The sequence below is a fragment of the Lampetra planeri genome, chromosome 31 (assembly GCF_965212315.1).
Source record: "Lampetra planeri chromosome 31, kcLamPlan1.2.h2, whole genome shotgun sequence".
NCBI classification, from domain to species: domain Eukaryota; kingdom Metazoa; phylum Chordata; class Hyperoartia; order Petromyzontiformes; family Petromyzontidae; genus Lampetra; species Lampetra planeri.
In genome coordinates, this window is record NC_136137.1 from 2,197,992 (window position 1) to 2,212,188 (window position 14,197).

Genomic DNA, 14,197 nt, shown 5'->3' on the forward strand with positions numbered 1-14,197 from the left:
ACACGCGTCAGTGTGTGCATGCGGGAAATATGTTCGCGTTTGCCATTGGTGTAAATAGTACGCACGTTGAATATGATGCGACAGTTGTGTAAATCGGTGATGGGAGTGGAACGGCAGCGTTTTGGCGAGTGCACCTCTGTGAACCCGACGACCTGACTTCAAATCCCGGTCATGGCTAACATCAGCGGTGATATCGGATCCAGATCTGGTGAAGTGTGGTGAAGAAACCCCCCGCGACATGGCATGAGAGGAAGCCTGCATCCAGTATTTTATTTTTTTACCAGGTAAGGCCTACGGAGCCATGTAGCTCTTTTTCAGAAGTGACCTGGCCACAAAATATAGCTCAACGAAGTGGCTTATCGTGTGGACTATTTTTAGCAGCCAAATACTCTAAACACGCACAGTTTTTAAATGTGGAGGGAAAAACCGGGGGATCTGGAGAAAAATCCACGCGACCACGCGGAGAGAGAGAGAGATACGCCAACTCAGCAGGTGTCGGGGTCGGCATCGAACCCACGACCTCCTGTACACCAGGCGAGGTAGTTAACATCTCAGCACCATGGAACCCAAGTGGTGAATTGACAAAAGGGTGCAGAGCCGGTCTTATCGGATGCCGTCCGCCACGTGTGACTGATGGTTCCGGCGGTAGCGCGGATGCTCGGGGAGTCCTTCTACATGCAGCGCAGGCGGCTCCTGCGGTCAGCAGAACAAGATTGGTTTCTGGTAGCAAAGTGCACAAGACATCCGGTGCTTTCACGTACCGCAGGGTTATTTGATTATTTAATTTACCCCCCTCTGTCTTCTCCACGCTCCGCTCTCTGACCCAGTCGCGTGCGTGCGTCCGTCCAGAGAGCGTGGGCTGAATTGTACTCGCTGCACTCCCAGAGATGATCGGTGGCCCATCTCTGATGCTGACAGAGCGGCTCTGTGGCTTACTTTGTGATCTGCGTGTCGACCGGAGTGGGGCTGATGATGTTTGCGGTCGCGGCTTGAATCGCGAATCGGGTCTTGTTTTGTCGAAGCGGTGAATGCGTCGCGTCGCACGACACCGATGCTACGCGTACAGTACACCAAACATAAGTACAGTACCGTATTGCAATCGATCTGCGCGTGCGCAATTTGATGCGCGTGTGTGCTCCCAGAAATGTCGTTTAATTGAGGAGGCGGTGGATCATTCGCCGCCTCGTGTAAACACACAGAGCAGGTAACGGAAATAACCCACTCTTACCAAGCATGTGGGATTGAATTATTTATAAGTTAGAAGGGGGGGGGGGCGGTGGAAGTAGCTATGGGGATCCCCCACAGGGAGTAGGCAGTCGGATGCTTGAAGCCTATTATTGGAGGGGGGGCACAGCATAGGCCTTGCTCGGACAAATTGTTACAACCGATACAATGTGTGTTCACATCGCATCTGAGTGCAACCACATCTCAAGACGCCGTGGGAGAAGATTGGTGACAATTTGTTTCACATAGGGAGGAAGTCGGCGATAGGCAGAGATAAAAGTGGACTTCACCAGGGGCGGGGAGTGAACAGCACGGATGGCTGGGGGGGGGGAAGGGAGTTTTATTGATGTGGGGGCACCAGAGGAGAGTGAGTGACCACCCACTGAGCCAATGTTGACCGGGGGCTTCTGTAGAAAGCCTTGCTTGCTGGAGTGCAGTGCGCGGAGGGGAGTAGAGTGGGATGAGCAGGGAGAGAGGACAAGCCCGGGGTGAGACCATGGGGAGGAGTTCAATCCTGAATTTGAACCTCAACTGAAATTTCGAGCCAGTGAAGGGAATGGATTGTTGGAGTGATGTGTGCGTTCGTAATGCTGTCCTGATGATCTTTCGATGTTTTGTTGCACGTCTTAATGCTGCTGCTGCTGACGACGACGGCGACGATCACGACGGCAGTGCCGGTTGCAACGATGTTCTTCCGGGCTTTTTCAGTGCCGGCGTCGCTGACGCCTGTCGTTGTGCCCTCCCCGCAGGAGAGAAGCCGTACAAGTGCTCGTGGGTCGGCTGCGAGTGGCGGTTCGCGCGCAGCGACGAGCTCACGCGACACTACCGCAAACACACGGGCGCCAAGCCCTTCAAGTGCAACCACTGCGACAGGTATGCACGCCCCCGCCGACGACAACCCCTCTGCAGCACGTGACCTTGTCAAATCTGGGGGAGGAGGGGGCGGTGGGGGGGAAGGGGACGTACAACATCTCAAGGGGGTGGGTGGGTGGGTGGCACCTACCCCCTTGTCAACAAACAATGGATATCTCCCATCAGCGGTGATTTCACCTCCAACCTGTGTCTCTTCGGACGCGGGGCGGTGACCTCACCTCCACTTGACCCCTGCGACACGGGCTCGTGGAATACGGGGAAGATGTTGAAGCACATTTTAAACACTCGGAGGAGTAATGATTCGGTACGCTGTGGAGACCGGACATGCACGGGCGTCAATTGCGTTGATAGCTTTAGGTGTCTGGCAAACTTTGAAGAAAAGCCGGCACTGGTGATAAATTTTGTACCTAGACTATTTCACTTAACTATAAGAATGTATCGGGGGGGGGGGGGGGGGCGGCGGCGTGGTGGGTAGAACCTTCAGAAGAAGGAGGGGGTGGCTCTGCCCCCTCTAGCCCCCCATTCGAGCGGTGATCTCAAAAAGGAGCGAAGAGACGAAGTCGCGGAGCCACGCGGTTGGCAGAGTGGGGGAGGTGGGGGGAGTGGGGTGGGGGGGATGGGTGGAGGTGGGGGGAGTGGGGTGGGGGGGATGGAGTGGAGGTGGGGGGAGTGGGGTGGGGGGGGATGGAGTGGAGGTGGGGGGGGATGGGGTGGGGGGGGGATGGGTGGTTTGGCTGAGCCGGTCGGCGTTACGTCATCCTCTGGCGCTGCGAGCCGGCGTCGTCCGATGGAGTCGGAGGAGCGGGTGGGGTAGGAGAGGGAGAAGATAAAACAATAACAAACAAAATCCAACTTCAGATTTGCGGGATGAGAGTGGATTTTATCCTTGGGCTGCGGGAATGCAAGGCCACGTTTTTTTCTTTTCAGGTTCGCTGGCTTGAGGCTCGGTTCCAGGAGTGTGGTTTTTAAGGCCGCTTTCGTGGATCAGAAATTAGTTTCTATATATATTTATTTTAGATGTCACCTGGAGGCTTCTGGTTTAGCCAGCAGCAATCTGAAGATGTGTGCTTGCCCTGCGGCTCAAGGCACTGAGCCCCTGTCGATTGTCGTGCTTCTGGTGGGAGGGGGGCGGGGGGGCTCTTATCACAGTGGCAAGGAAAGTGTTAAGAACAACAGCTGGCACTTTTTTGCCAAAGCAAAGAGGCAAATCCCCCCCCCTCCTCTCTAGACCATACATAAAACGGCACTGTGAGCGCAAGGCTCTGAACCTCGCTTTGAAGAGTTCACAACTGAGGTGTCCTTTTTTGGCTTCTTGGGTATTTTGGGCGCATCGGCTGAAAGTCTTTCGGGCCAGAGGCTCTCGGTGCTTAGGGGCACGGCGGTGTTACCAATATGCATTTACAGTGGGTCTATAAACAGCTTTCGCTTCACTGTTGGGCTGTTAATTGTTTTTAAGAAAGCCTGGGATTTTGAGTCAAACGCAAACCTGTTAGGTCTTGCTTGAAGGATAAATATATCATTATTATTATTATCACAGTAGCCGCTCGGGGAATCTCAAGTGTTTAGGTTTAAAAAAAAATGTAGAGGTGGGTGGGTCACGCAGAGGTCAGGGCACTGAGCTGGCACCGCTGCCATCCTCGGTCGAAATGTGGGCAGCCGGCTGATTACACCACGTTCTTAAACGTCTCGCACCGATTGTCCCCAGCCTGATGAACGTACGTATGTTGAACTTCTTTTGCGCCGTACGTTGCCAACCGTGCCAATCGGAGGTGCGGTCGTTGGACGCCAATGACTGCGCACAAAAACACGGGTTTCCGCTTAATTTGGCTTACTGCAGCTGTGATGTGCAAATATGTTTTGCATTGATTGATATCTGGGAAACTCGGTCTGTTGGGGAGTTAAATGTTGCGTCTGCTTGAGTGCGGAAAAAGGGGTCAACTGAAGTGACTTCAGAAGGAGCTCTGGGACGCCATTGTCTGGGTCCATTTCCTGGCACAGGGTGATGCACTGCTAGCTGCGGCGTTCTGAGTGTAAATTTCTCCATCTCATGACGTAATGCCGAAAGTGTGATTTGATTCAAAAACGTGTGAGTGTTTTAGACAAACATTTGTATAACCTCTTTATGAACGCAGTAGGAACCAGGCTCACGTGCACTTTAAAGTGACTGCACCGATGCTCAGCTTTTGTGGTCAAAATAGCGCTCACGGGCTCAAAGTTCAACGCGCGGAATGTCCCAGTGGCTGCCTTGAGTGTGCGAGACAGCTGTAAACGCGAATGCTAATTAAGGCGATCGCAAGAGCATTTGCCTTCTGTTCGCCTACTTGTGCCTAATAGCGCAACAATTTGAGAACTGCTGGCACCTGAGCCCTTGCTTGGTGAGCAGGCCCTCCGGCCTTGCCCACCTGCCTTGCCCACCAGCTCTGCCCACCTGCCTTGCCCACCATCCCTGCCCACTCACCCAAAGTCAATCAACACCCTCTCCAATGGGGACTGCCGGGCCGCTCTGCGCGCTGGGAGTCGTGCGGAGTGAGCGACGTGCCAGAAGGCGCAGGCGGTGGCGGGCGACGGCGGTGGGGTGGTGGCAGAAAACCAGCGCCGCTCTCCACCCCACGCTCCCCCCGCACTCCCCCCCCCGGCCTCCCCCCACGCTCCCCGCCCACCACCCCTTAATTAAGAGCTCGCCTCAGAAGCGTTTCTCCAAATCCACGTTAACGGGCTGGCGGTAATGGCCTCGGGCTGACGGGCCCGGTTAAGATAAAATTTTGCCTTGCTGTGCTCGCTCGCCCCCACCTCTCCCACCCCCCTCCTAGTCCTGGTTAGCACCGCAATTACTCACCGGCGGCCGGGTTGCCAGGCTGCCGCTGCCGGATGGCGTGCCGAGTCTGGCCAGCGTGGCCCCCCGTGCCGTCGGCGGGCCACGCAACTTGGCTCTGATTTCCGGCATGAGGGAGCTCGCGCTCAGACCGGGTTTTTGTAGCGCAGCTGCTGAACGGAAGACCCGCTGGATTTTCCCTCTTGCATGGGGAGAATTGTGGCCACCGCGGGGTCCAAGGCGCTCGTAGCGACGGTCTGCTGTTGCCGCCACGATGCTTCGATGTGAACATTGTCGGCTTCCTGACGCCATGCTGCGGATTTTGCGCGAAGGAATCGGTTGTCTCCCATTTGTATGTGGTTCCGCTGAAGGCGGTGGCTTCACCGCCACCCCTGACGCCACTGGAGGAGCTGTATTTATCACAATTAACAAAAGATAATTCATTGCTGGGTTGCAATGTGTGAGCTTGTTTCTGGACGATCCGTTACATCGTTGAGGTGGGGTCATTTGCATAATCACCTCTGTCCTTTACACCAGTGGCGGCTCCTGCAAAATCTCTCAGGGGGGGGCCAAATGTCTGGATGATTGATGAGGATAAGGTCCACCCATGCAATGGATAAATTAACAGCTTAAGCATGTAAAGGCAACTTCACTTCTTTAATATTAATGCAAAATAAAGTGACTCTTACAATACATCTTGTTTGTTTCTATACTCACTATTAAAACAAACCACTCAAGTTTATTTTATTAAAGATTCCACTAGGTGGCGACAAATTATATTGTTGGATGAAACGTGCTTACGTATGATGACGTAAGCACGTATGATGACGTAAGCACGTTAGGGCGAGCCCTCCCGGAAGCCATAGAGAATGCATTGCAGCGCCCCCGTTAGAAAAAAAACATCTTTGAATGTAAGTCTATGGGGCCACTCGGGGCGATTCTCAGCCGGAGTGAAATCGCCCAAAAAGAGGCGGTACTCCACAGAACGTGACATGACGCTGATTGGACTATATCCAGAGGCACAGTGACGGCTAGCGTGACTCTGTGGTTGAATGACATTGGTGGTGCATCGCCCAATCGCCCTAATGAAGAAATCGCCCCTGCTTTACACCAATTTATGGACCTGATATGAAGTATAAATACATTTCTGATTCTAATTGGAGTATCAGGATAATTGTTGGGATATAATGTTGCACCATCCTGGCACTTGAATGAATTGTTGAAAATCGGCGCCGACATTTGATTCTAAAGGATTCTTGGATTTGTTTTTTTCTTTAAGTCTCAGTTCTGTAGTTTCCACCGTTTCATTTGTGCAATGTTCATTCCGTTAGCCTAACAGTGATATTAGCATAACATTCACATTGAATTTGCATAAATAGATGTTCACACGTGCGTTGATTCTTACACACGCGATTCATTGCCTGTATCATGATGGTAAAAACAGAGGAGTCGTCGTCCAAATCCTAAATAAATATGGCCATTCGATGTGTAAAGACATTTCTAAAACAATATATTATGCTTTGTAATGCCGCTGTTCATGTATTGTAGACCAACCCAGAGCTCCTTACAACTCTGACAATATAAAAATCCACTGGCCAATCGACCACCTCTAGGATCAGCTGATGCAAACAAATGTGAGTTTACATTTCACTTAACAGATTTGACAGTCTGCTGCATTCCTGATAGGACTGCAACCTAGCGTACTCGCTCACTCATTCAATTATCTACTCACTCGATCATCCATTCACTCCATTATCTACTCACCCACTCATCCATCCATCCACTCATCGACTCAGTTGGGGGCAGAGTTCCGAAGGCAGGAGGCACAACTGAAGGCCCTTTACCCCCTACAAATTTGAAACAACTTCTAGGAGCCACCGAAAGTGTTCCGCATTCGCCCGCCTCCCAGGTGCAGCATTTCGACTGGTGGCCACCGATGGCGCGGGGTGGCAGTCTCTGGCGACGGCGGTGGCAGCAGCAAGCGATGGCTCTCCGTGCCTTTAGCGGGGCGGGGTGGGGGGTGTTGCGGCGCGGTTGGGGGCAGGTGGGTGGCTCGTCGCCACCCCCCCGTCACGTGGGCACGGCTCCCGTAAGCTCATCTGCTGCTCGTCTAGACGCCACGTGCCCTGCAGCGCAGCGGGCGGGGAGCGCTGGACCGTCGCTCCGCGTGAGGCGCCACGTGTTAAAGGGGAAGGCGCGTGTGTGCTTGTGCGCGTGTGTGTGGGAGCGGTGGTGTAGTGGTTAGCGCGCTGCGCTACGAACCTGGTGACCCGGGTTCGATTCCCGCTCACGGCCAACATCGGTGACGATTATCTGAACCGGTCCTGGGCCTCCCCTAGGTCGACTCAGCCTCAAATGAGTACCTGGTGTGGTGTGTAAACATCGCCACTGGGGAGACAAAGGTGGACGGGCGTGGTGTTGGCCACCCACCCCCTCGTGTGCCGTGCCGGCCTTCATAGGTGCTCGCTAACAGCACTTGCCCCTACAGTCTGTTAAGGCTATACGGGGGATCTTTGTCTTAGTTTTTTGTGTGCGCGTGTGTGTGCGCGCATGCATGCGTGTGTGCCTTCGTGCGCGCGAGGTGGTGCTGGCAGCAGCAGGGGGGCTATTACGTTGAGGTTTTATTTTTTGTTGCTTCCCCCCCCCCTCCCCCTTTAAATGATGTGTGCGCACGACGGTTTGCAACCCGCGCAACCGCTGGCCTGAAAGCTTTCATGCCGTCGGATATTAAAATCTCGCTCGGGGGAAAAAAAAAATGTTGGCTTTTTTTTTTTAAACCGGAGAATTATCTAAACGTCCGCAGAGCGAAACGGAGCGTTAATAGAGACCAGTAACGGCGTTGGGGCCCTCCTTGTGTTCATCTTTGCGTCGAGCGTTGAGCGCGTGCGATTCACCTCGGTGCGAATTATCTCGCAAACTCGTCGCATTTCGCAACGTGCCGTGAAGGAACGCGGCTGAAACGCGATGCGCGCGCACCGCCAGTTCCAAGCCAATTTGGCCAAAGCGTCCACGGTAAATAATTTCTCGCGGTCAAACATTTTATTCCAAAAATCTTTCCCTCCCCCCCCCCCTTTCGCCGTCGTAATCAACTGATTTGCTGTGGTTGTGCGAGGACCCCACAGGACCCCTCCGCAGCAGCCGTCTCTACTCTCGCCGCGCGTGCTTTCTCTCCAAGGGTCACCCCGGGTTAACGCCGAGTCTTTTCTTAAAATTGCCTTTTAACCATTTGAGACCTCATTGAGATTCATAATCTCCTTTTGCAAAGGAGACATCGGCAGCGGCCATTTCTCTTTTAATGCACGTCCCTTGCAGTGTCCACGCACATCAGTTGCGTCATCATCATGCCCCGGGTTGGGTACATCATAACGGTAATGCAATTTATGCATTTGAATGACATAAATGACATCATCAATTGAAATAAATTCTGGGCGTGCAAATGTGTTGATTCGTCGATGCAAATGCATTCTCATGCTCGCGACACGTGCGTGGAATTGCACTTGTGAGATGCTGTTTATGTTAAGTGCGTGCAAATGCTGTGCTCATGTTACATTGGGGCTAATGGGGCAGGTATAGTCCTACAAATGAGACGGGTAATACGAGAACTATCCAAATGAGATGGATAAAGGGAAACGAAAGTAATTAATGATTGAATTGTAACCTTGATTCGTCGTAACAATTCACCTATGCACTGCGTGGGTGATTTATTACACGTTTACTACACAAGCAATGAAAGTGATACGCCTTTTGTTATGGGCAGGAATTCATTTCTAACTGATATTCTTTTTTCTCGGGTGTTGGTCGACAGAGGAGCAGCTTGCTTGTGACTCGTAGTAGCCACAGCCATAGCGAAAGGTATACTAGATGTGGTGTGCAGGGTACATATATTTTCCAGGTTGCCGGCCCAGACAGACCCAGCCAAAATTAAGCCAGGGGGGTTTGTGGGTAGTTGTAAAACTTTCGAAATGTCACCATGAAACCCCCACACGAGCATTTGTGCTTGCAAAAGAGGTCACGGGTTCTTTGACGTCCACCTTCGAGCGAATTCATAAATCTCCGCAGAAATTTCTGGGCAACAACGGTGAGATCGGAATCATTGACCCCGTGTGAACTGTGACTGTTAAACAAATTGGAAATTGCTCTGACCCCGCTGGCTCATCCAGTCCCATAAAATAAAAAGCAAGCACAGTAAAACTCCTCTTGTCCACGTACCTGTTAACCGATCTGTTATTTGTGCCTCCGAATTTATCTGCGTGAAATTCTGTTATTCATGCGATGATTCTTCCTCTTTGAGCCATTGCACGGATGGGAAGAGCCACCGGGAATTTGTGGAAAATTCATCCTATAACCTTATTTTTTTTTTCCCTTAAGAAGCAGTCGCACAGCTATTAACTACTGCGCCATGAACCCCGACCGCCTGAGTTCAATTCTTGGCCATGGCAATGATCAGCAGAAAGTGTTTTTTGAACTGGTGTTGAACCACCACCGGGATGTAGCAGTGAAATTTACCTCTTATATTTGAGCATTTTGATTCTTACACTTTTTTCACCATCAACGCCTCGGCGAGTCAAAGCTCTCTTTTTCATGAGCGTCCTGCCAAGTATGCAGCGTCTTCATGCATTGTTTGCATCGCAAAGCCGTGAGAGATGCCGTCAGTTTTGGGGAGGCCTTCATGCAGTAGTGGATAGACCATGGCTGACGAATAACTGCAATGGGTGTCTTGTCCCATGCCCTCCCCCCCCACTGATGTCCTCATCACACGCCGGCCGGTCGAACCAGCGGAGGCTTCGCGGCTTTTGTGGCTCTCAGCGGGAACTGCTGATGAGGCTCTGGGTCATTTTGAGCCTTTGCCACAGGCAATTTCACTTCTGCTGTATTTCAATTTGCCATGTATAAGTTACCAATTTATTTGGAATCGGGAGTTAAAAAGGTGACCGTTTTTTTTTCTTCTTTCTGTTGAACGAGCCCCCGGCGTGTATCACGGGGATTGGGCAGGAGATGCGAGGCGGTGTTTATTTTATTTTTAAAGCTGATGAAATACGAGTAGATTGGTAAATGATCGTGAATCGCAAAAAAATAAACATGCGTTTGTTTTATAGATTGCGTTCTTAAATTAGGACCTTAGAAACTACCGCATTACAAGGAGAGGATGTCGGGATGAGTTTGTAAAGGACGTCCATCATGGGGACGGATTGAAATCGGCCTTGGCGCAGGAGACGGACGCATTGTTGCATCGCGAGACCATGAGCAATGGTGGCTCTCTGGGTTAGGCCTTCATCCAGCAGTGGATGGATCATGGCTGATGATTATCTTTTTTTTTCTTCGAACAATAGCAAACGAAATAGTTGTGAAGTCACAAAAATGGAAATTAACATTTTGTAACCGTGCCAGACAAGCGTGTGCAGTGTGCATCGTTCCGTAGTGACATTAGTGGAGGGCATTAAGAGTTTATGATGTTGGCAAGGCATTGACTCTGACACAGAGAGCTCCTTTGGGGCAGTCGGATTCCAAACAAGTTGTAAGAAACTTTTGCCCTCTTTCCCACAATCACCGAAAAGTGAGCCAGCCCAATTCACGAACTGGGCAAGAGAGTGTTGCATTGGCTCGGATTCCCACAGCAGCCTTGCCAGGCTGAGCCAAATAATGAACCTTTTCTCGGCTCTGTTGGCTCCATAATGATAAGGGAGCCGCCATCAAAGACAGTTTTGATGTCACGGGGTCAACACACATGTCAATGGCGTCCCTTACCTATGTGCAGCGGTTAGCGCGCTGCGCTCCGAACTCGGTGACCCGAGTTTGAGTCCCGCTCATGGCCAACACCAGCGACGATTATCTGAACTGGTCCTGGGCCTACTTCCCTAGGTCAGCTCAGCCTCAAATCAGTACCTAGTGCAGTGTGTAAACATCGCCACTGAAAAGATAAAGGAGGTCCTGCGTGGTGCTGGCCACCCACCCCCTCGTGTACCGTGCCGGCCTTCATAGGTGCTCGCTAAGAGCACTTGCCCCAACAGTCTTTTAAAGCTACACGGGGGATCTTTGATCCTTGTCTTTACCGAGGTAAACTTCAGGGCCATGCTATGAGAAGGCAAATACCTAACCCTGTGTTAAGGAACATTGAAGGAAGGGTGAGTGGCGGTGTGTGGGGAATGAAGAGCACGAGGGGTCAAGGTGTGGTTCTTGAAGCGTCTGGGGCAAGAATCGGAGCGTGGCTGGACTGCATGTAGAACGGCAACGGCTTGGGGCGCCGACGTCAGATTGTCGTGGGAGAGCGCGGCGTCGGAAGCGTTTGTAAGTTCCGGCGCGGGGGTCCTGCATTCGCTCCGCCGACCAGAGAAACACGGCAGTAGTTGTTGACCAGAAGCAGTCGCTTTAAGTGGGTTACGGCAAATTTCTTACGAGCACGAGTCACGTGTTTGCTTGGATGGAATACATTTTGCGAGACATTATATATATATAACAATAAACGATTTTCGAGAAAAAAAACTGTGGGTTATTAATTCCCTTAAGTAGCCGTGGCTGATCCCGTGTGGCAGCACGATTAGTGGTGCCGTGGCGTGGCGATGGTTTCGGGGCAAATATCACTTCAAGATGTTAGAGCGGTGGACACCGGTAGCAGATTGAGGGTCAAATCTGAATGGAAAAACTGCCAGGCGTGCTCGAGCATCACTTCCTAATGCATCGCCGAATGGGTATCATTTGCTCGGCGTGACGCAAAGGTCGATTGGGTTATAGGGAAGTGGAGAATACTGACGATGTCCGTATCTTATGTGGCCGATCTGTGTGGATGTGTGTTCTTATGTATTGTTAGCGCTATGCTGCATTACGAACCCAGCGAAATGAGTTCAATTCCCGCTCACGGCCAACACCAGTGACGAATATCTGAACCGGTACTGGGCCTCCTCTAGGTCGGCTCGGTCTCAAATGAGTACCTGGTATACTGTGTAAAGCATCTTTCTTTTCTAGGGATCATAGCCGAAATCTTTTCACATTTTTGCAAGAATTTTCCATTAACGGTGATAACAATCGTAGAGACGATTAGCTACAAAATACGAAATAACGCGTGTACTGTGTCAAAAGTGGCAGGTGCGGTGAAGTCGGTGCTTTGGTTGCGCTGTGGGAGGCTGGGGTTGGTGGATCACTGGAGGACGGGATGCGCGTCGTACCAGTGCACGCTTCCGTTGTATCGCCCCGGGCCGGCCTCTTCGCTGAATGGAGGAGGCAGACGAGTCCCTGGGCTCTGTGCCAACTGAGCAGCATTGGGGGGGGGGGGGGGTACTAAAACCACGGCCGCCGAGTTTCTCAAACAAGCCGGGAGCAAGGGTTGATGCCGCTCGAGCAGTTGGCGACGTCTCTCGGCCCGCGCTGCTACAGCCAAGGGGGGGGGGGGGGGCTGACTTGAAGTGTGAGCTAAACGGTCCTCGCTTAGCGTGATTTGTGCTCGCTCCTCATTCGGAGTTCCCAATGCATCAAACGGTCGTGACGGTGATTAGCGCGTATTGGCAAGCACCTTATTTTGATGAAATGCCAGCTTTTGCCGTACGCGAAACTCGCCTTGGTAAAATTCGCACGAGAACAGCAGCAGCAGAAGCAGCAGCAGCGGCGGCAAAAGCGACTGCATTCTTCAAAGGGTCGCTGGCAATGTCCATGTGTCCTTGCCGAAGAGGTGTGGGTGGAGACGTGGGGTGGGAGCTCATTTTGAAGCCGCCCCACGGCTCGCGAGGAGAAGGGGGAGGTTTGGTGGCGCCTCTGGTGGATTTTGTCCAGGGCCCGTGGTGTTTCTGGAATCATTAATTGCCGCTGTAGCAGCGGATTGGAATATTGATTACACTCGCGAGGATTGTAAGCGGATTGGGGGCGTTACTGGCCCTGGCTGCGATGGATGGGGCGTGGGAGTGAGTGGCACCCGTGCCCCCCCCCTAATGAATGCACCCCCCACCCCCTCTCCCTGACCCTCACCCGGCAATCTGACACCAAGCTCTTCCAGGTGGTGTCTTCACCACTTTTGACGGAGATGTGCGAGCGGTCGTGAGAGTCAAGGCCGGGTTCTGGGGGGTGCCTTCCTGCTGGGGGTGCAATGATTCGCGGGGCCCCCTGTGAATCGATGACTCGCCTTGTCTTTGACGATCCATGGATTCAAGAATACATTACGTGATTTGATCCGTATGAATACGGTGCATTGCAAAGTGCGGGTTTAATGATTTACCCCTCTCACATTTCAGTTGCCGCGAGTTGTGGTTATTATCCGATAAAAAAAAAAAGTGATGTTTTTCATGTTTTAGTGAATGTAGTGGCATCTAGAGGTTGGAGGGGTTCACATGAACCCGTCACATACACAAAATGAAAGAAAAAAACACTTATTCGATTAAGCTGAAAAATGTATGACAGTCAATGAATCCACGCATCTTAATTGTTAATTCCTTGTTATAGGAGTACATGTATGAGACGCGGCCGTTCCTCTAAACATCGGCCTCCCTCGAAAAAGAAACACCGCCGGTCCCAATGGCTTTTCACGCGGTTGTAAAGGCCATCTTTTTATTTCGGTTGGATGGCGGCGGTGCCGAGTTTGACGCGACGTGATTGCGCGCTTGTGCCGCGAGCGTGAGAATCGACCGTAATTCGACGCGTCGATGGGCGCCGCGACGCCGCAACTTTCGCAAATGATTAGAAGAGGCGCCTTGGAGACACGTTGAAGCGCAGCTTGAAGCGGTGCCGACGTTGACTCGTGTTGCTGGCTTCGTCAAAGCGGTGAGCAATCCACCGTGGCACGGAGCTCCACCCACCGCTGGCTTGTACCAAAAGAATGCAGTCTGATTTACAAAAACAAAAAAACAGAAAATGCCGGCACAATGATCGCCTTGTAGCAAAGATTTCCACATTGCCTTCCCCGCGGCCAAGCTAAAAATGTGTGACCTTGACGACGTCGGCGGCTCGTCTGGCACCTCTGTCCCCGGGCCTTCGCACACTCGCGAGCCCCCCCGCCTCCACTCTCGCGTCAAGCCGGGCGGCACCACATGGGGCCTAGGTTCGAACCCGGGTCCATGCTGCACTTCCAGGAAATCTAACGATCCATGTCGGAGGCCTGAGGCGTGATTCCTGGGTTATTGCGTGAAGACGCAGTTGTTTGTGCGCTGACCGTCTCATGCGTTCACCATCGACCGTGCAGGATGACAGCGACGACATCATCGGCCGTGCCAGCACTGCGCATCTCAGAATCAGAAGATGTACTTGTATTGGAGGAATCTGATGAGCTGTGAAGCTCTTTAACAGAGCTGGTCCGGTCGGTGTGATAGT

At 52.1% G+C, this 14,197-nt stretch overlaps 1 protein-coding gene across 1 annotated transcript in view; it reads left to right on the forward strand.

The window, feature by feature from the left end:
- Positions 1–14,197, forward strand: part of LOC144729019 (Krueppel-like factor 6) — a 51,159-nt gene that overhangs the window by 24,208 nt on the left and 12,754 nt on the right. Inside the window, exon 4 of the mRNA XM_078608851.1 lies at positions 1,974–2,097. Within this exon, the coding sequence (XP_078464977.1) occupies positions 1,974–2,097 (124 nt within the window). The remainder of the gene's footprint in view (positions 1–1,973; positions 2,098–14,197) is intronic.